The 23857-nt window shown below is 45.6% G+C and overlaps 1 protein-coding gene across 1 annotated transcript in view; it reads left to right on the forward strand.

Annotated features, from left to right (window-relative positions):
- The window catches only part of ANO2 (anoctamin 2), a 239517-nt gene that overhangs the window by 202567 nt on the left and 13093 nt on the right, over positions 1-23857 (forward strand). The window contains exons 22-24 of the mRNA XM_073567770.1: positions 9481-9633; positions 12110-12162; positions 13104-13273. Coding sequence (XP_073423871.1) covers positions 9481-9633; positions 12110-12162; positions 13104-13273 — 376 coding nt within the window. The remainder of the gene's footprint in view (positions 1-9480; positions 9634-12109; positions 12163-13103; positions 13274-23857) is intronic.

The raw sequence follows: 23857 nt of genomic DNA on the forward strand, positions 1-23857 counted from the left end.
GAGAAGCAGTTTGCATAACAATCGCAAGTGCGCTGCCTTACGGAGAGAATTCCTCAGCGTCTGCCGGCCGAGACCGGTGGAGCCACAGGACATCAGGTCTCACAGATCCCGGTCAGTGTGCCAGAGAGATGTACTGCCGCTCTCTGGAAACTCATCCCGAGGATTCCTGACTGTTCATCCAGACTAATGTTATAGGGGGGCTCCAGACTACACATCCAGACTACTGTTATAGGGGGCTCCAGACTACACATCCAGACTACTGTTATAGGGGGGCTCCAGACTATACATCCAGACTACTGTTATAGGGGAGCTCCAGACTACACATCCAGACTACTGTTATAGGGGGGCTCCAGACTACACATCCAGACTACTGTTATAGGGGGCTCCAGACTACACATCCAGACTACTGTTATAGGGGGGCTCCAGACTATACATCCAGACTACTGTTATAGGGGAGCTCCAGACTACACATCCAGACTGCTGTTATAGGGGGCTCCAGACTACACATCCAGACTGCTGTTATAGGGGGGCTCCAGACTACACATCCAGACTGCTGTAATAGGGGGCTCCAGACTACACATCCAGACTACTGTTATAGGGGGGCTCCAGACTACACATCCAGACTGCTGTTATAGGGGGATCCAGACAACACATCCAGACTTCTGTTATAGAAGGCTCCAGACTACACATCCAGACTGCTGTTATAAGGGGCTCCAGACTACACATCCAGACTGCTGTTATAGGGGGCTCCAGACTACACATCCAGACTGCTGCTATAGGGGGCTTCAGACTACACATCCAGACTGCTGTTATAGGGGGCTCCAGACTACACATCCAGACTGCTGTTATAGGGGGCTCCAGACTACACATCCAGACTGCTGTTATAGGGGGCTCCAGACTACACACCCAGACTGCTGTTATAGGGGGCTCCAGACTACACATCCAGACTGCTGTTATAGGGGGCTCCAGACTACACACCCAGACTGCTGTTATAGGGGGCTCCAGACTACACATCCAGACTACTGTTACAGGGGGCTCCAGACTACACATCCACAACTGCTGTTATAGGGGGCTCCAGACTACACATCCAGACTGCTGTTATAGGGGGCTCCAGACTACACATCCAGACTGCTGTTATAGGGGGCTCCAGACTACACATCCAGACTGCTGTTATAGGGGGCTCCAGACTACACACCCAGACTGCTGTTATAGGGGTGCTCCAGACTACACATCCAGACTTCTGTTATAGAAGGCTCCAGACTACACATCCAGACTGCTGTTATAGGGGGCTCCAGGCTACACATCCAGACTGCTGTTATAGGGGGGCTTCAGACTACACATCCAGACTGCTGTTATAGGGGGCTCCAGACTACACATCCAGACTGCTGTTATAGGGGGCTCCAGACTACACACCCAGACTGCTGTTATAGGGGGCTTCAGACTACACATCCAGACTGCTGTTATAGGGGGCTCCAGACTACACATCCAGACTGTTGTTATAGGGGGGCTCCAGACTACACATCCAGACTGCTGTTATAGGGGGCTCCAGACTATACATCCAGACTGCTGTTATAGGGGGCTCCAGACTACACATCCAGACTGCTGTTATAGGGGGGCTCCAGACTACACACCCAGACTGCTGTTATAGGGGGGCTCCAGACTACACACCCAGACTGCTGTTATAGGGGGTTTCAGACTACACATCCAGACTGCTGTTATAGGGGGGCTCCAAACTACACATCCAGACTACTGTTATAGGGGGGCTCCAGACTACACATCCAGACTGCTGTTATAGGGGGCTTCAGACTACACATTCAGACTGCTGTAATAGGGGGCTCTAGACTACACATCCAGACTGCTGTTATAGGGGGGCTCCAGACTACACATCCAGACTACTGTGATAAGGGGGCTCCAGACTACACATCCAGACTGCTGTTATAGGGGGCTCCAGACTACACATCCAGACTTCTGTTATTGAAGGCTCCAGACTACACATCCAGACTGCTGTTATAGGGGGCTCCAGACTACACACCCTGACTGCTGTTATAGGGGGCTCCAGACTACACATCCAGACTGCTGTTATAGGGGGCTCCAGACTACACATCCAGACTGCTGTTATAGGGGGCTCCAGACCACACGTCCAGACTGCTGTTATAGGGGGCTCCAGACTACATACCCAGACTGCTGTTATAGGGGGATCCAGACTACACATCCAGACTACTGTTATAGGGGGGCTCCAGACTACACATCCAGACTGCTGTTATAGGGGGCTCCAGACTACACATCCAGACTTCTGTTATTGAAGGCTCCAGACTACACATCCAGACTGCTGTTACAGGGGGCTCCAGACTACACATCCAGACTGCTGTTATAGGGGGCTCCAGACTACACATCCAGACTTCTGTTATTGAAGGCTCCAGACTACACATCCAGACTGCTGTTATAGGGGGGCTCCAGACTACACACCCTGACTGCTGTTATAGGGGGCTCCAGACTACACATCCAGACTGCTGTTATAGGGGGCTCCAGACTACACATCCAGACTGCTGTTATAGGGGGGCTCCAGACTACACACCCAGACTGCTGTTATAGGGGGGCTCCAGACTACACACCCAGACTGCTGTTATAGGGGGCTTCAGACTACACATCCAGACTGCTGTTATAGGGGGGCTCCAAACTACACATCCAGACTGCTGTTATAGGGGGGCTCCAGACTACACATCCAGACTGCTGTTATAGGGGGCTTCAGACTACACATTCAGACTGCTGTAATAGGGGGCTCTAGACTACACATCCAGACTGCTGTTATAGGGGGCTCCAGACTACACATCCAGACTTCTGTTATTGAAGGCTCCAGACTACACATCCAGACTGCTGTTATAGGGGGCTCCAGACTACACACCCTGACTGCTGTTATAGGGGGCTCCAGACTACACATCCAGACTGCTGTTATAGGGGGCTCCAGACTACACATCCAGACTGCTGTTATAGGGGGCTCCAGACTACATACCCAGACTGCTGTTATAGAGGGCTCCAGACTACACACCCTGACTGCTGTTATAGGGGGCTCCAGACTACACATCCAGACTACTGTTATAGGGGGGCTCCAGACTACACATCCAGACTGCTGTTATAGGGGGCTCCAGACTACACATCCAGACTTCTGTTATTGAAGGCTCCAGACTACACATCCAGACTGCTGTTATAGGGGGGCTCCAGACTACACATCCAGACTGCTGTTATAGGGGGCTCCAGACTACACATCCAGACTTCTGTTATTGAAGGCTCCAGACTACACATCCAGACTGCTGTTATAGGGGGGCTCCAGACTACACACCCTGACTGCTCTTATAGGGGGCTCCAGACTACACATCCAGACTGCTGTTATAGGGGGCTCCAGACTACACATCCAGACTGCTGTTATAGGGGGCTCCAGACTACACATCCAGACTGCTGTTATAGGGGGCTCCAGACTACACGCCCAGACTGCTGTTATAGGGGGCTTCAGACTACACATCCAGACTGCTGTTATAGGGGGCTCCAGACTACACATCCAGACTGCTGTTATAGGGGGGCTTCAGACTACACATCCAGACTGCTGTTATAGGGGGCTCCAGACTACACATCCAGACTACTGTTATAGGGGGGCTCCAGACTATACATCCAGACTACTGTTATAGGGGAGCTCCAGACTACACATCCAGACTGCTGTTATAGGGGGCTCCAGACTACACATCCAGACTGCTGTTATAGGGGGGCTCCAGACTACACATCCAGACTGCTGTAATAGGGGGCTCCAGACTACACATCCAGACTACTGTTATAGGGGGGCTCCAGACTACACATCCAGACTGCTGTTATAGGGGGATCCAGACAACACATCCAGACTTCTGTTATAGAAGGCTCCAGACTACACATCCAGACTGCTGTTATAAGGGGCTCCAGACTACACATCCAGACTGCTGTTATAGGGGGCTCCAGACTACACATCCAGACTGCTGCTATAGGGGGCTTCAGACTACACATCCAGACTGCTGTTATAGGGGGCTCCAGACTACACATCCAGACTGCTGTTATAGGGGGCTCCAGACTACACATCCAGACTGCTGTTATAGGGGGCTCCAGACTACACACCCAGACTGCTGTTATAGGGGGCTCCAGACTACACATCCAGACTGCTGTTATAGGGGGCTCCAGACTACACACCCAGACTGTTGTTATAGGGGGCTCCAGACTACACATCCAGACTACTGTTACAGGGGGCTCCAGACTACACATCCACAACTGCTGTTATAGGGGGCTCCAGACTACACATCCAGACTGCTGTTATAGGGGGCTCCAGACTACACATCCAGACTGCTGTTATAGGGGGCTCCAGACTACACATCCAGACTGCTGTTATAGGGGGCTCCAGACTACACACCCAGACTGCTGTTATAGGGGTGCTCCAGACTACACATCCAGACTTCTGTTATAGAAGGCTCCAGACTACACATCCAGACTGCTGTTATAGGGGGCTCCAGGCTACACATCCAGACTGCTGTTATAGGGGGGCTTCAGACTACACATCCAGACTGCTGTTATAGGGGGCTCCAGACTACACATCCAGACTGCTGTTATAGGGGGCTCCAGACTACACACCCAGACTGCTGTTATAGGGGGCTTCAGACTACACATCCAGACTGCTGTTATAGGGGGCTCCAGACTACACATCCAGACTGTTGTTATAGGGGGGCTCCAGACTACACATCCAGACTGCTGTTATAGGGGGCTCCAGACTATACATCCAGACTGCTGTTATAGGGGGCTCCAGACTACACATCCAGACTGCTGTTATAGGGGGGCTCCAGACTACACACCCAGACTGCTGTTATAGGGGGGCTCCAGACTACACACCCAGACTGCTGTTATAGGGGGTTTCAGACTACACATCCAGACTGCTGTTATAGGGGGGCTCCAAACTACACATCCAGACTACTGTTATAGGGGGGCTCCAGACTACACATCCAGACTGCTGTTATAGGGGGCTTCAGACTACACATTCAGACTGCTGTAATAGGGGGCTCTAGACTACACATCCAGACTGCTGTTATAGGGGGGCTCCAGACTACACATCCAGACTACTGTGATAAGGGGGCTCCAGACTACACATCCAGACTGCTGTTATAGGGGGCTCCAGACTACACATCCAGACTTCTGTTATTGAAGGCTCCAGACTACACATCCAGACTGCTGTTATAGGGGGCTCCAGACTACACACCCTGACTGCTGTTATAGGGGGCTCCAGACTACACATCCAGACTGCTGTTATAGGGGGCTCCAGACTACACATCCAGACTGCTGTTATAGGGGGCTCCAGACCACACGTCCAGACTGCTGTTATAGGGGGCTCCAGACTACATACCCAGACTGCTGTTATAGGGGGATCCAGACTACACATCCAGACTACTGTTATAGGGGGGCTCCAGACTACACATCCAGACTGCTGTTATAGGGGGCTCCAGACTACACATCCAGACTTCTGTTATTGAAGGCTCCAGACTACACATCCAGACTGCTGTTACAGGGGGCTCCAGACTACACATCCAGACTGCTGTTATAGGGGGCTCCAGACTACACATCCAGACTTCTGTTATTGAAGGCTCCAGACTACACATCCAGACTGCTGTTATAGGGGGGCTCCAGACTACACACCCTGACTGCTGTTATAGGGGGCTCCAGACTACACATCCAGACTGCTGTTATAGGGGGCTCCAGACTACACATCCAGACTGCTGTTATAGGGGGGCTCCAGACTACACACCCAGACTGCTGTTATAGGGGGGCTCCAGACTACACACCCAGACTGCTGTTATAGGGGGCTTCAGACTACACATCCAGACTGCTGTTATAGGGGGGCTCCAAACTACACATCCAGACTGCTGTTATAGGGGGGCTCCAGACTACACATCCAGACTGCTGTTATAGGGGGCTTCAGACTACACATTCAGACTGCTGTAATAGGGGGCTCTAGACTACACATCCAGACTGCTGTTATAGGGGGCTCCAGACTACACATCCAGACTTCTGTTATTGAAGGCTCCAGACTACACATCCAGACTGCTGTTATAGGGGGCTCCAGACTACACACCCTGACTGCTGTTATAGGGGGCTCCAGACTACACATCCAGACTGCTGTTATAGGGGGCTCCAGACTACACATCCAGACTGCTGTTATAGGGGGCTCCAGACTACATACCCAGACTGCTGTTATAGAGGGCTCCAGACTACACACCCTGACTGCTGTTATAGGGGGCTCCAGACTACACATCCAGACTACTGTTATAGGGGGGCTCCAGACTACACATCCAGACTGCTGTTATAGGGGGCTCCAGACTACACATCCAGACTTCTGTTATTGAAGGCTCCAGACTACACATCCAGACTGCTGTTATAGGGGGGCTCCAGACTACACATCCAGACTGCTGTTATAGGGGGCTCCAGACTACACATCCAGACTTCTGTTATTGAAGGCTCCAGACTACACATCCAGACTGCTGTTATAGGGGGGCTCCAGACTACACACCCTGACTGCTCTTATAGGGGGCTCCAGACTACACATCCAGACTGCTGTTATAGGGGGCTCCAGACTACACATCCAGACTGCTGTTATAGGGGGCTCCAGACTACACATCCAGACTGCTGTTATAGGGGGCTCCAGACTACACGCCCAGACTGCTGTTATAGGGGGCTTCAGACTACACATCCAGACTGCTGTTATAGGGGGCTCCAGACTACACATCCAGACTGCTGTTATAGGGGGTTCCAGACTACACATCCAGACTGCTGTTATAGGGGGGCTCCAGACTACACATCCAGACTGCTGTTATAGGGGGGCTCCAGACTACACATCCAGACTGCTGTTATAGGGGGGCTCCAGACTACACACCCAGACTGCTGTTATAGGGGGGCTCCAGACTACACACCCAGACTGCTCTTATAAGGGGGCTCCAGACTACACACCCAGACTGCTGTTATAGGGGCGCTCCAGACTACACATCCAGACTGCTGTTATAGGGGGGCTCCAGACTACACATCCAGACTGCTGTTATAGGGGGGCTCCAGACTACACACCCAGACTGCTGTTATAGGGGGGCTCCAGACTACACACCCAGACTGCTGTTATAGGGGGGCTCCAGACTACACGCCCAGACTGCTGTTATAGGGGGCTTCAGACTACACATCCAGACTGCTGTTATAGGGGGCTCCAGACTACACATCCAGACTACTGTTATAGGGGGCTCCAGACTACACATCCACAACTGCTGTTATAGGGGGCTCCAGACCACACATCCAGACTGCTGTTATAGGGGGCTCCAGACTACACATCCAGACTGCTGTTATAGGGGGCTCCAGACTACACATCCAGACTGCTGTTATAGGGGGCTCCAGACTACACATCCAGACTACTGTTATAGGGGGCTCCAGACTACACACCCAGACTGCTGTTATAGGGGTGCTCCAGACTTCTGTTATAGAAGGCTCCAGACTACACATCCAGACTCCTGTTATAGGGGGCTCCAGACTACACACCCAGACTGCTGTTATAGGGGGCTTCAGACTACACATCCAGACTGCTGTTATAGGGGGCTCCAGACTACACATCCAGACTGTTGTTATAGGGGGGCTCCAGACTACACATCCAGACTGCTGTTATAGGGGGCTCCAGACTATACATCCAGACTGCTGTTATAGGGGGCTCCAGACTACACATCCAGACTGCTGTTATAGGGGGGCTCCAGACTACACACCCAGACTGCTGTTATAGGGGGGCTCCAGACTACACACCCAGACTGCTGTTATAGGGGGCTTCAGACTACACATCCAGACTGCTGTTATAGGGGGGCTCCAAACTACACATCCAGACTACTGTTATAGGGGGGCTCCAGACTACACATCCAGACTGCTGTTATAGGGGGCTTCAGACTACACATTCAGACTGCTGTAATAGGGGGCTCTAGACTACACATCCAGACTGCTGTTATAGGGGGGCTCCAGACTACACATCCAGACTACTGTGATAAGGGGGCTCCAGACTACACATCCAGACTGCTGTTATAGGGGGCTCCAGACTACACATCCAGACTTCTGTTATTGAAGGCTCCAGACTACACATCCAGACTGCTGTTATAGGGGGCTCCAGACTACACACCCTGACTGCTGTTATAGGGGGCTCCAGACTACACATCCAGACTGCTGTTATAGGGGGCTCCAGACTACACATCCAGACTGCTGTTATAGGGGGCTCCAGACTACATACCCAGACTGCTGTTATAGGGGGCTCCAGACTACACACCCTGACTGCTGTTATAGGGGGCTCCAGACTACACATCCAGACTACTGTTATAGGGGGGCTCCAGACTACACATCCAGACTGCTGTTATAGGGGGCTCCAGACTACACATCCAGACTTCTGTTATTGAAGGCTCCAGACTACACATCCAGACTGCTGTTATAGGGGGGCTCCAGACTACACATCCAGACTGCTGTTATAGGGGGCTCCAGACTACACATCCAGACTTCTGTTATTGAAGGCTCCAGACTACACATCCAGACTGCTGTTATAGGGGGGCTCCAGACTACACACCCTGACTGCTGTTATAGGGGGCTCCAGACTACACATCCAGACTGCTGTTATAGGGGGCTCCAGACTACACATCCAGACTGCTGTTATAGGGGGCTCCAGACTACACATCCAGACTGCTGTTATAGGGGGCTCCAGACTACACGCCCAGACTGCTGTTATAGGGGGCTTCAGACTACACATCCAGACTGCTGTTATAGGGGGCTCCAGACTACACATCCAGACTGCTGTTATAGGGGGCTCCAGACTACACATCCAGACTGCTGTTATAGGGGGGCTCCAGACTACACATCCAGACTGCTGTTATAGGGGGGCTCCAGACTACACATCCAGACTGCTGTTATAGGGGGGCTCCAGACTACACACCCAGACTGCTGTTATAGGGGGGCTCCAGACTACACACCCAGACTGCTCTTATAAGGGGGCTCCAGACTACACACCCAGACTGCTGTTATAGGGGGGCTCCAGACTACACATCCAGACTGCTGTTATAGGGGGGCTCCAGACTACACATCCAGACTGCTGTTATAGGGGGGCTCCAGACTACACACCCAGGCTGCTGTTATAGGGGGGCTCCAGACTACACACCCAGACTGCTGTTATAGGGGGGCTCCAGAGTAACAGAATACACAGTCATTTTGATATTATACGGTTCGCCCCATTACACAGAGCTCAGTTTTTATCTCTAGGAGTTCAGTAGCGTCCACCAATAAGATTTGAATTTTGTCACAATACCTGGAACCATTCTACTGTACTCTCATGTGTTTTATATTCAGAGGTTTTTAGCTGTTTTTTAAGACTTGAATCTGTCTGATGTATTATCCTGCTTTACTGTTCTATTATTTTTTTCGCTTTAGTTATCCAGTTTGGGTTCGTCACGCTGTTTGTTGCCTCTTTCCCTTTGGCTCCGCTCTTTGCGCTGCTCAACAACATTATTGAAGTCAGACTTGATGCAAAAAAGTTTGTGGCAGAGTTGAGAAGACCGGATGCCGTCCGATCTAAAGACATAGGTATTATATTATACTTGTGTTACTATGATATTGGGGGGAAATATAAGGAATGCGGGTGTTGGAAAGTATCTTAAGATTATTACAAATAAAGATTGTTCATCGCATAATATAAGTACAGAGTGAAGTACATAAAGTTTTTAAAAATCTTTGATTGGCATCATTCAGTAGGAAAATTCATTTCTTACTCCTATGGATACAATATGCTCCTGTCGTGTTATGGACACACAAGTGCCGTCTCATCACAAGACTGAGTCCGGATAATTGTGCTGTAACTATGACGAGCCGGCAGATGTGTGTCAATCAGTTTGTTATCCAGTGCAGATTCTCTGTCCCTCAACATACTTTTCCTACCTTTTTCTTTTTCTCCTTTTTTTTTTTTTCATTTTTCTTCATCTGCTTTCGTTATTACAGGTTATGTATAAACAATATTGGCGTGACATTTCGTTATAATATTGCTTTTTTTGCATTTTTTATAGTTTTTCGTTTTTTTTTCTCCTATTTCCTCCCTTTCAATTAAAATTCTCCTTCCTTTCCTTCTCTTTCCTTCTTCCTTTTCTTTTTTCTCCTATTATTTTGGCTTCTTTTTCTTCTTTCTCCTCTTCTTTCCTTTTCTTTTTACTTTCTTTTTAATCTTCTACTTTTAATTTTTCTACTCATTACATTTTACTTTTTCTTCCACTTTATTCTCCTTCTCTTTCCTTTAGCTTTTCCCCTTTTTTCTTTTTCTCCTTATTTTTCTTCTCTCCTCCTTTTCATTTTATTTCTTTTTCATCTCCATCTTCTACTTTATCTTTTAGTTTTTCTTTTACTTTTTTCACCTTTCCCTCTTTTTTTTTTTTACTATGCCACCTTTTTCATCTCCATCTTTTTCCTCTCATTGTTTTTTTTGTATATTCTTTTTCTTATTTTCTGTCTTCTAATTTTTCTCCACATTTCTTTTTTCTATAAGCCTTACATTTTCTCTTCTAACTGTCTGCTTTCTTTCCATTTCATTTCCCTTTTTTGCCTTTCCCTTTAATTTCCCATCCTATCCTTTTCCTTTCCCTTTCTCCTTTCCTTTCCTATCCTTTTCCTTTCCTTTCCATTTCTTTTCCTTTTCCTTTCCTTTTCCTTTCCTTTTCCTTTCCTTTTCCTTTCCTATCTTTTTCCTTTTCTTTTCTTTTCTTTTCCTTTTCTTTTCCTTTCCTATCTTTTTCCTTTTCTTTTCCTTTTCTTTTCATTTTCTTTCCTTTCTTATCCTTTTCCTTTCCTATCCCTTTCCTTTTGCTTTCCTTTCCTTTTCCTTTCTCTTTTCCTTTCCTTTCGTTTTCCTTTCCTTTCCCTTTAATTTTCTTTCCTTTCCTATCCTTTTTCTTTCCTTTTCCTTTCCTATCCTTTTCCATTCCTTTTCCTTTCCCTCTTCCTTTCCTTTCCTTTTCCTTTCCTTTCCTTTTCGTTTCCTTTTCTTTTCCTTTCCTTTTCCTTTTCTATGTTTTTCCTTTCCTTTTGCTTTCCTTTTCTTTCCTTTCCTATCATTTTCCTTTCCTGTCCCTTTCCTTTTGCTTTCCCTTTCCTTTCATTTTCTTTCCTTTCCTTTACTTTTCCTTGTCCTTTCCTTTCCTTTCCCTTTCCTTTCTTTTCCTTTTCTTTTCGTTTCCTTTTCTTTTCCTTTCCTTTTCTATCTTTTTCCTTTCCTTTTGCTTTCCTTTTCTTTCCTTTCCTATAATTTTACTTTCCTGTCCCTTTCCTTTTGCTTACCCTTTCCTTTTCTATCCTTTTCTTTTCCTGTCCCTTTCCTTTTGCTTTCCCTTTCCTTTCATTTTCTTTTCTTTCCTTTCCTTTTCCTTGTCCTTTCCTTTCCCCTTCCTATCTTTCTTTTAGGTGTTAATTTGATTTCAGTTTAATAAATTAAATAGAAAAATAATAAAATGTGAGAGTCCTCTGTGATTGATACCTTTAAATGGCTAACTGAAAAGATGTTAACAAATATCAACATTTCCACACTACTCCGGTCTGTACCAGTACTGAGCCTGATGAAGAGGCCAAAGAAGTCTCGAAAACTGTTTCTTATTACCATCTTCTCAGTTAGCCATTAAAAGGTATCAACTTCTGAGAACGCTCACATTTTAATATTTTTCTATCTACTGCCTAACATGATATTTTTTCCAGTATCATAAATCAAAAAGTATGGTTATTTTCTCGGAAAGGAGCAATTTTATGGGTCAGTACATTTAATGTTTGCGAAAGTCAAACCATCCCTGACCCTGTCCAAGGGCAAAATATGGGTCATCAAGTTACTTTGAAGCTAGAGATGCATCCAATACGATGACATGACATGACATGAAAAAAACCATATAGGCAAAAATAAGTCATCTAAACTACAAATCAGTCTTGATCGTATTAAGTCTCAGCACAACCTCTGTGTTGTTCACAGCTGTAATTCCTTTTTTGAGCATTTTCTACCTACACTAATAATATTTTCCTTATCTTTTTTCAGGAATTTGGTACAATATTTTGAGCGGAATTGGGAAATTTTCTGTCCTTATCAATGTAAGTAGTTTCTGGCCGGTTTTGTCAAAACTCTTAGTGATTGTTGGGTTGGGTTGGGCGCAGTCGCTTAATGAGTTTCCATTATTTTTTTTTTTTGTTCTTCACTCCTTGAATCTAATTTTACTTTCTAATTACTGGATTTGGGGATAATTATACATAATAGGTATGAATCCGAACTGCGGGTGTTTTATGAGAATTAAACGTGACGAATACGTGTTGTTTCATTAATCTAAATAGTCATGGATAGAGTTGAGGGAATCTCCCAAAATTCAATTCGAGCAGATTCACTCAAGGGGGAAGGTGAATTGGAATTGTGTTCAATACATTTCATGGAAATCGAATCTGGGATAAAAAAAATAAAGCTCATTCTCTCCTCTCCGCGGCCCTCTCCTTACCTGTTTCGCCACTGTTGCGCTCCATCTGGTGCTCTGGTCGTCTCTTCTTTGGGCTTCTTCTCCTGCTTCTTCTGGTTGATGCCCCTGATGACTAGTCCCCTCGCAGACATGTGGGGTGAGATGCAGGTTATTGATGGATAGAGCAGAAGTATGGACCAATCGGAGGGCTGGGTGCAACAAGGGTCAAGGGTTGTTCCACTACTTTGACATTGTTGATGTCTCCATAGGGTAGGGCTTTAATATCAGATTGGTGAGGGTCGGCAATACCCAACTGTTGATGGAGTTGCTCCACCACCAGAGATGAGGGTGCCGGGTGTCAGATCCCACTGATCTGAGACACGACCTCACATAGGGATATTAGTAATGGATCAACCCTTTAAGTGACTTGTTATGTAATACCCCTTTACTGAAAAAAATAGCTTTATACAAATACAAATAATGAGTCAAAGTCACCCAGTTTCCCCATTTTTCAGCATCTACAGAATCTTTGGTCTTTATGTGAACAGTGGAGTAACTGTCTTCACCGAGTCATTTTTTTGTCTCCAGGCATTTGTCATATCCGTCACATCCGACTTCATCCCTCGCCTTGTGTATCAGTACATGTACAGTGAAAATGGGACCATGCATGGCTTCATCAATCATACCCTCTCATATTTCAACGTCAGTGACCTGAAACCCGGGACCCAACCTGGAAACTCACACGTTGTGCTCTGCAGGTAACGTTTCGGGAGAGTCAACCGGCTTCTTCATATGTTTCTGAAAATTTAAGGATGGCATCTAAACTTCAGGATACGCTCTACTACCATTAATTAAAACCATATATGATATATTCTGATTTTATTTCACAGAAACAGCGCCACTCTTGACCAAAGGTCATGTCTGGGATTGCAATTCAGCTGACCACTGACCTGCTCTATCAAACGCAGCCTGTGGACAAAAGTGGTGCTTTTTCTGAAAAGCTTTATTTTTAAAGATTACCTATCACCAGTCTGGATCTACTGTTATTCTTTTAAAGAAATCAGATTATTGATTCACAGAATAACAGTATGTGTGTATATATAAATCATAAATCCTACAAGGAAAATATCACACTATGATGGAAGATAAAATATTATTATTTATGGAATAGCTTAAAAAACACATCATTATAATAAAATTATACATAAATTCCAGAGAGAAATTAAGCAATGAGTGTTTCGCACTTTGCTTCCTCAGAGGTCACATTGCAATGTGTCATTTATATGCCTATATCAAAATTATATAAATGTTATTTGGAGTACAGATGATGGCAGTGAATGTTCTCATTTGGAGTACAGATAATGGCAATGAATATTCTCATTTAGAGCACAGATAATGGCAGTGAATGTTCTCATTTGGAGTACAGATGATGGCAGTGGATGTCCTCATTTGGAGTACAGATGATGGCAGTGAATGTTCTCATTCAGAGTACAGATGATGGCAGTGGATGTTCTCATTTGGAGTACAGATGATGAGATGATGGCAGTGGATGTTCTTATTTGGAGTACAGATAATGGCAGTAAATGTTCTAATTTGGAGTACAGATGATGGCAGTGAATGTTCTTATTTGGAGAACAGATGATGGCAGTGAATGTTCTTATTTGGAGTTCAGATGATGGCAGTGGATGTTCTCATTTAGAATACAGATGATGGCAGTGAATGTTCTCATTTGGAGTACAGAAGATGTTTCATATTTGGAGTACAGATGATGGCAGTGGATGTTCTCATTTGGAGTTCAGATGATGGCAGTGAATGTTCTTATTTGGTGTACAGATGATGGCAGTGAATGTTCTTATTTTGAGCACAGATGATGGCAGTGAATGTTCTCATTTGGAGTACAGATGATGGCAGAGGATGGGTCAGCTCCTATATCCTCCTCTGAGTGTTCTGTTTATCAGAACAATCTCCGGCATCACATTATCCCAAGAGTTAGTGACACAAGGGCTGAGCTGACCAATCACTGCCATCATTTGTACTCCAAATCAAAGGCAAGCAAATAAACTTGATAAAAACAGGGGCTTGGAAGCAACATACATGGAACTATTTTACAGGATGACTTGTAAAGTTTTATAACTTTCCATGAACAAAATATTAAAAAATAAAGAAAAGTTTAGTTACATTTATATAGATATGAGATTTCAAGAACAGAAAAAAGGAAAAATCACTTATAGCAATCATAGGTTCTGAAGAGTGAAGTTTCTCCTTGTGGAGCACACCAAGCCTGCGTACGGAGACTTATAGGCCACGCAATGCTCACCACCTGGGAATTTACATATGCAAATTACCTCTTCATATAGGAAGAGGGCTCTGTTAGGCTCACCTGGTGAGGTGGATCCACAAAGCCTGGTGGGTACACAGATCTGGGGTGTTGGTGTAGCAGACTAGAATCTTGTTGGAAGTGAGGACTTGGCACACTGGAGACCACTGGAAGGCGACAGAATTTGAAGGGAGAAACGGCAAGTCCAAAGCAGCGCCCAGGGAAAGCTGAGGAACGACCGATGTAGTGCAGCAAGGAATGTTTCATCTGAACAGAGTCCAACAACAGAATGGAGGTATCACCGCGTTTAGAATCAATTTTGGTCTCTACTACATTATTATGACTCTGGGAAGAAGAGGAGCAAAAAATGGAAGCGCAAAAACAGAAATACCACATCTTTAAGGCATTAAGAGGCTTAAACACAGCCGTAAAGAACTCCAGAAAATTTACGCCGCTCCTCTTTCTCCTCAATAAATGTTTTCTTTTTTTCAATTATGCAAATTGTCTCTTCAGAGAGGAAGAGGACTAGAACTCTAGTGCCACCTATTGAAGGTAGCAATCCTAAAAGTCAATGTCGACCCTTTAACGAGCCTTGTTACATGACTTAGGATAAAAGCCAAGCCAGAATCTCCATTTGCGGACACTGTGTTTCGGGGGTACTGCCCCTCATCAGTGCAAAGTGGGAGATCTGTTTTTTTTTCAATACATAGTTTTCTTCTTCTTATCCGGCTACTGCTGTAAAGCAAATTTCCGGCACTGCTGTAGTGATACATTCCCCCCCTATAAAATAATATCCTCTTCTGTTCCCGTTTTCCAATTCTACATTGATATTTGAACCTCTTTGCTTTTAAGATAAGTCTAAGTCCTATTCATTTACTTTCTAAAGAGAATGGCGAGCTCCGAGAGTCTATGACTAATATCCAGGATCGCCTCTTTTTCACTTTAAAATAAAAAAACAAAAATTAAAAAAAAAAAAATCCCTCAACATTTGTTTCCTAATCCTCTTTTATAGGATTTCTAGTGACTCCAGATCGGACGGTGTGCGGCTGACGAGACTAGAATTGTAATTAGGTTTGAAGTGATGGGTTTCGCGTAGATTTCTATAATTAACTTCAAGCCTAAATTGTTCCACGGGGCCACCGCCTGTTTTCCGCAAAAAAGAAAAAAAAAAACACGTGACCAGTCTTCTACACCTACATTAATTAAAGTAGCAGCACAATAATACTTGTGACTCAATCCCTCCAGGATAAGGCATATAAGACAGAGTATTAAAACCATCTGTCGAAAATTTTTTAAAAAAACGACGGCGCGGAGTCACTTCTTGATGTTGAAAATTTTCTTTTTTTTTTAAAATCGTTTCTCTCAATTAATATCACGTTAACGGTAATTTCCTATGGCAGAAAGTACTTGAAAGCCCAGGCCTGTCTGTGATACCGTATAGACAAAATGAACATTTAGAAGTAACGCCATTAATTTGGGCGAAAATTAAAGGGAATCAGTCACCCCATTTTTCGAGTATCAGCTGCCGGCACTGCCATCAGGGGCTTATCTACAGCATTCTGTAATGCTGTAGCTAAGCCCCCGATGTAACCTGAAAGATAAAAAAAAGAGTTAGATTATACTCACCCAGGGGCGGTCCGGGTCCGGTTTGGGTCCGATGGGTGTCTCGGTTCGGTCCGGCGCCTCCCATCTTCTAACGGTGACGTCCTCTTCTTTGCTGCATGTTGTGGCTCCTGCGCAGGCGCACTTCTCTGCCCTGTTGAGGACAGAGCAGAATACTGCAGTGCGCAGGCGCCAGACCTCTCCGGGTCACACTTGCATGTGTGATACGAGAAACTCGCGCCAGCCTCTCACTTCAATACCCGGCACTGCCGCCGGCACTCGGGACCGGAGTGTGCGGCTGCATGTATTTCTATGGAGCTGAACGCTCCGGTCACGAGTACAGGGTATTGAAGCGAGAGACTCGCGCGAGTTTCTCGCATTGCACTCGCAAGTATGACCCCGGCCTAAGGAAGTCACTTTGAAACACTCAGGAGAAATGGCACATCAAACTGAGATCCATTTTTTCCTATTAGCTCATATAAAAATTTAAAATTTGGAGCTAAAACAACATTTTAGGGGTAAAAATGCAATTATTCTTTCTTTACCACCCAATGGTATAAAATTCTGTGAGGCATATGTAAAATGGGGTAACTTAGGGGAGGTTCTTCTATTCAGGCACCTCAGGGGCTTTGTCAGTGTGACATGACACCTGCAACCCATTTCAGCAAAATCTGAACTCCAATATGGCGCTTCTTCCCTTCTGATCTTTGCGCTTTGCGTCAAAATTAGCTTTTGGCCACATATGTGGGTCGCCCTCGCACACCCAGGGCAGCGGGGTACTCGGCACCGGGCCGGTGTCAGGCGGGCATGTGTCACAGCAGCGGTGACCCGGTCCGTGGCCCCGGGCGCCCAATATCAATGGCGGTGATGTTGTTAATGGTGTTAAAGTTTATTAGAATAGTTTGTGACGCCACCCGTGGTGTTTGGCAAGTAAGATGTTGAGCCAACGCTGCATGCAGATCCGCTGGGACTGATGGTGTGGTGCAGCCAAGATGGTGTAGCTCCCCACAGGTGGAGCTGTAGTCCCAGGGCAGTGTAGGTGATATGGGTGAGGAGAGGCGCAGAATGGTATGGATGCTGGTACTCAGGTGTAACGGTGTGGGAATAACTGGAGGACACCAGGGTGTGCGGTTCCAAAGCTTTACTCACTGTTTGCAGTTCACACACACGCCTGCCTCCGTACCGTGTTCTCCACGTCAGGGCTCCAGCCAACCTCCAGGCAGGATAGGATTCTCCCTTCCACACTCCGCCAACATGTACCTTCACTAAACGACTCCTCCAATGCGCCTTTAGGTGCGAAGCACTCCAGTACTTAGTTACCCTGGAATGCCTCTCTCTAGTTGTTCCTAGTCTCTACTTGTATGACAGACAGCTGTAGCCTGCTCGGGGACTCCTATCTGCGTCCCGACTCTCTATTCAGTTGCTGTTGTGTCCCAAGTCTATGATGGGAGCAAGGCGTTAGTGGCTCACTACTCCTCCGGTGTCTGTTGCCGGACATACAGATCCAATCAACCTCAGGGACCGGGCCCCGGCCTTTGCACTCTCTGGACTGGAAGGGTTCTCTATCTTTCTTCAACCAGCTTCCCACCGTCCTTCTATTCTCCTTTGTTCCGATCTGTTCTCTCTCTCTTATGGAAGGTTAGGTTATCAATCTTATCAGTCTCTTTCTCTGGTCTTTCTCGTGCCAGCAGCCCAGATCACTGGGACCTGCTGCAGCACGTCCTTCAGACACCCATCTTCTCTCTTATCTCTCTCTCTCCAACTACTCCCCTTAACTTTCACTCTTCCCACTCTTTTATATCATCTCACTCCACCCGCCTCCCAGCACATCTCGTGTTACGAAGCAGGGTTCCACGAGGGGTGCTCTGCTAACCCCCAGTCTGAAGCTGTTAGGTGGCCCCACCGAACTATCCTGTGTGTGGAATGCAGGTGTGGAGTGTGGTCAGGAGTTCCCACCCTACCTGGATGGTGGGGCACTACACCTTAGGAGAAGGTGCAGTACCTCTGTGGTGACTGAAGCCTCAGGGGCGCCACATATGAGGTATTAGCATACGCCAAAGAAATTGCACAGCAAATTGTGCAATCCGTTTTCTCCTATTTTTCTCCTATTATCCTTTTTGAAAATAAAAACTTGGGGTCAAAGCAACATTTTAGTGGAAAAAATGGTAATTTTCCATTTACTCGGCCTAATGTTATACAACTCTGTGAATCGCCTGAAAGATAAAATTCTCACTACACACCTAGATAAATTCCTTGGGGGAATGTAGTGTCCAAAATGAGGTCACTTGTGGAGGTTTCTGCCGTTTTGGCATGTAAGGTGCTCCTCAAATGTGACACGGCATCCGAAATCTATTCCAACCAAAATTGAACTCCAGAATTCAAATAGCGCTCCTTCCCTTCTCAGCCCTGCCATGCACCCGAACAGTAGTTTTCCACCACATATGGGGTATCAGTAAACTTAGGAGAAATTGCAGAACAAATTGTCATGATTCTGTTGTCGGGTGTCCCAGGACTAGGGGCTCCTTCCCTGTCCTTAATGCTCGGGAAGCCTCAGCTCACCCTGTTCCCCGGATTACTTCTGATGGTGAAGATGCCGGGACCACGTACCTTGCCTTAGCTCCTGAATCTCCGTCAGCCTGTACCCTTCCCCCACTCAGGGAAGAGGGGAGTAGTAGTGTACCGTAGTACACCAACCAGACTAACAGGTGACACAAACAGGGATAACGATGAATACAAAACAAACAAAATAATAATCACTCAGGCAACAGAGGAATGGATCGGGAAGTGGAGGATGGGGTTTAGCCAACGTAGGAGAAGAAAGGGAATTATCACACACTCAAAACGTAGCAACAGTCACAGATAAATCCACTCAAACGCCTTCTCCAAAAACAACCATCAACAGCCACCAGCAATGCAGCAAAAACTACTCTGACAATGAGTGCTAGCCAGGGACCAGATTATATAGGAGATGGGAGTGGCCAACAGTGCACAGCTGAGACCCTTAATGCAGGTAAGCTTCCAGGAGCTCTCAACTGAGCAGATTCACCCCTGCACTGTGAAAAGAAACCTGCACCGTTTAATAAGAAGGTGACGTGCTTCTACTCAGTGCAGGAGTAGGGGAAATCAGACGCTGTGGTCTTCTAGCCCCTCTTTGTCACAGTAAACCGTGACTCAAATTATATAGTCCATTTTCTCTTGTAACCCTTGTGAAAATAAAAAAAATTGGGATAAATCAACATTTTTTGTGGTAAAAAGTAATATTTTCATTTTTTCCTTCCACCCTGCTTTAATTTCCACGCCACGTATTGAATTTATTAAATGTGGTTCTGAACACTTTGAGATGCAGTTTTTACAATTGCGTCACATTTGGGTATTTTCTTTCACATAGGCCCCTCAAAGTCACTTCAAATGGGTGGTGGTCCCTAAAAAAAATGCGTTTTGTAAATTTTGTTGGAAAATTGAGAAATTATTGTTGAACTTTTAACTCTTCTAACTTCCTAACAAAAAACATTATGTTTCAAAAATGATGCTGATGTAAAGTAGACATGTGGTAAATGTTATTCATTAACTATTTATTTTGTGTGACACTACTCTCTGGTTTAAGGGTATAAAAATTAAAAGTATTCAAGTTGCTAAATTTTTGACAAAATTCCAATATTTTCACAAATAAACTTAAAAAAAATCTCAAATTTATCACTAACATAAAGTACAATGTGTCATGAAAAAAAACCTCTGAATCACTTGGATCCATTGAAGTGTTCCAGAGTAGTTACCTCATAAAGTAACACTGGTCAGAATTGAAAAATTTGGCTCGGTCAGGAGGGTGAAAACAGGCTTAAGCCAACTTTTTTCATTATGTTTTCACCCTCCTGACCAGGCCAAATTTTTCAGTTTTTTTCATGACACATTGTACTTTATGTTAGTGATAAATTCCCTATTAGTATGTCTTTAGAATGTGGGAGGAAACCAGAGTACCCGGACAAAACCCACGCAAACAACATACAAACTCCTTGCAGATGTTGTCCTTGGAGGGATTCGAACCCAGGACCCCAGCGCTGCAAGGCTGCAGCGCTAACCACTGAGCCACCGTGCCGCCCGGTGGTATGCCATCATTTCATGGTGGATGGTGACCCCTTTCCTGAACAGCATCACCCAACTCTACGGTGAGTTGCAGTTTGGCTCAGGGGTGAAGGTGTTAAATTGGAAAAATTATATTACAAATATCCTTAAGTTGGAGAAGCCCCTTTAGTTACACAAAGCCTACTTTCCAGCCAAGAAATTCTGTTCTAGACACTCATTATCTCCATGCTTGAGCACAACTGTCTGAGATGTATGCTAACATTTATTAGCACCTGTCATGTTTATTGAGGCAGGTAATTACATTTATCTCTTGCGCCGACATACAGGGAATGAATGACATCTCGTTTAGACAAGAGCTGTCCTGCGCGTCTGTCAGCCTCCAACCAAACGTACATTTCATATGAACTCGAGCTTCTTTGTGTTTCTTCTGCCAGGTTCAGCCATGACATCATTTTTTGCATGTCGTTTCCATATCCTATGCTATGTAATACCTTGTTATAAACCACTGTTCAGGATGAGGCACGTTCTGCGTGACGTTATGGGTCATACACTAGTTCTGCTCATTTAGTCAACTTTTTATAATTTATTTTTTGTAAAATAAAATATTCAAGATTTAGGCATTGACTTGGTTGAGCATCTACTTCTACTTAGCTTGAGATCAAGGATTTTTCCCTCTTTCTGGGAATCCAAATCCTGACTCTTATTGAATAGGACAGCCTTACATACTTCAAGGAATCATGTCCATCCAATCTTTCTTCTACAGCATCTAAGAAGAATAGAAGTTCCTGACCTCAATACAAAATTTGTAACAGGGCTCCCAGCTCTCACCTATTTTCTTTCCATTATAGGACAGGTGTCTACGTATGTGACGGAAGGCTCTTTGACGTGCCATTGCTTACTAGCAACCCTCCTTGTTACCCAAAATAGGGGATCCCTGATTAGCGAGTACCCTATGATGCATTTATGTCCAAGAGAAGACAACCCCTTTATCAACTGATCCATTTGGGTCACGGAATTAGAGGGCCCAGCGCTTGTCCTTCCCAGATGAACCAGACCAATTTTAGTAGTAACCTCTCCTTGTTAGTAACCATTCACATTATCTCTTCTTGTTAGCCACCCTATACTTTGCCTCACCTTATTAACCACCCTTAGCTTTTCCTCTCCTCATTAGCCACCCTACACTTTGCCTTTCCTTGTGAGGCACCCTACACCTTGCCTATCGTTATTAGCCATTCTACATGTTACCTCTCCTTCTTAGCCACCCAAACTTTTCCTTTCCTTCGTAGCGACCCTACAGTTTACCTTTACCTGTTAGCCACCCTATCTTTGCTTCTCTTTATTAACCGCCCCACACGTTGTTTCTCCTTATTAGCCACCATACACTTTGCTTTTCCTTGTTAGCCATCCTAAATTTTGCCTCTCCTTGGTAGTCACCCTACACTTTGTCTCTCTTTGTTAGCCACCCTACACTTTGCCTTTCCTTGTTAGCCATCCTACACTTTGCCTCTTCTTTGTAGTAACCCTACACTTTGTCTCTCCTTGTTAGCCACCCTATACTTTGCCTCTCTTTATTAACCACCCAACACTTTGCTTCTCCTTAAAAGCCACCCTACACTTTTCCTCTCCTTAGTAGTCACCCTACACTTTGTCTCTCCTTGTTAGGCACCCTACACTTTGCCTCTCCTTAGTAGTCACCCTACACTTTGCCTCTCCTTAGTAGTCACCCTACACTTTGTCTCTCCTTGTTAGGCACCCTACACTTTGCCTCTCCTTAGTAGTCACCCTACACTTTGTCTCTCCTTGTTAGGCACCCTACACTTTGCCTCTCTTTATTAACCATTAGTGATGAGTGAGTATACTCGTTGCTTGGCTTTTCCCAAGCATACTCAGGTGTCCTCCGAGTATTTTGGCCTGCTCGGAGATTTAGTTTCTGTCGCTGTAGCTGCATGATTTGCGGCTGCTGGACAGGCTGAATACATGTGGCGATTCCCTAACAAACAGGCATCCCTCACATATATTCCTCACATACAAGCTTGAGAGAACTCCAGCAACGAGTATACTTGCTCATCACTATTAACCACCCAACACTTTGCTTCTCCTTATTAGCCAACTTACACTTTGCTTTTCTTTGTTAGCCATCCTAAATTTTGCCTCTCCTTAGTAGTCAGCCTACACTTTGCCTCTCCTTGTTAGCCAGCTTACACTTTGCCTCTCCTCGTTAGCCAGATTACACTTTGCCTCTTCTTGTTAGCCAGCTTTCACTTTGCCTTTCCTTGCTAGCCAGCTTACACTTTGCCTCTCCTTGTTAGCCAGCTTACACTTTGCCTCTCCTTGTTAGCCAGCTTACACTTTGCCTCTCCTCGTTAGCCAGCTTACACTTTGCTTTTCTTTGTTAGCCATCCTAAATTTTGCCTCTCCTTAGTAGTCAGCCTACACTTTGCCTCTCCTCATTAGCCAGCTTACACTTTTCCTCTCCTTGTTAGCCAGCTTACACTTTGCCTCTCCTCGTTAGCCAGCTTACACTTTGCTTTTCTTTGTTAGCCATCCTAAATTTTGCCTCTCCTTAGTAGTCAGCCTACACTTTGCCTCTCCTCATTAGCCAGCTTACACTTTGCCTCTCCTTGTTAGCCAGCTTACACTTTGCCTCTCCTCATTAGCCAGCTTACACTTTTCCTCTCCTTGTTAGCCAGCTTACACTTTGCCTCTCCTCGTTAGCCAGCTTACACTTTGCCTCTCCTTGCTAGCTACCCAACATTGTGCCAAAGAGAGGGGCTTGCTTACCTTTATCACATTCATATGAGCAGATCAGGCTCATAATAGCAGGAGCGGCTGATATTTAGTGCTCTACATGTTGCCTAAAAAAAATCTTGTTTTGGACACCCTTCTTTAATAGGATTTAGGCAATTTTTTGGCAAGATAAAACAACCCATTTACAAGTTGTGGAGATCTCAGAACTTGTTTTACTCAAGTGTTTCAGGTTTATTATAGCAAGATTTGCTATTTGTTGGCCATCCTCCACTTTGCCAAATAGAGGGGAGTCCTTGTCAGAGACACTCTTTATGATGTTTGTGTGGGCAGATCAGCAGCAAGAGCCATTGCCAGTTGGAGATCCTTCACATAAAGGGGAGTCGTTGTTAGGGACCCTCTTTGTGACATCCAAATGAGCCAATCAGGTCTATTGTAGTAAGATCTGCTGCTTGTTATCGACCTTCCATTTTGTAGGACAGAGGACCTCTTGTCCTATGATGGTTCTACCCTTAAATAGTAGACATGGAAAGGGGTTGCCACAAGGAAACAACCAATTTAATATTTAATCCAAAAGATCAAAGAATGGGAAGACCCG

Source organism: Dendrobates tinctorius, unplaced genomic scaffold (genome assembly GCF_039654945.1).
Source record: "Dendrobates tinctorius isolate UK_male_01 unplaced genomic scaffold, ASM3965494v1 ptg000020l, whole genome shotgun sequence".
NCBI lineage: Eukaryota > Metazoa > Chordata > Amphibia > Anura > Dendrobatidae > Dendrobates > Dendrobates tinctorius.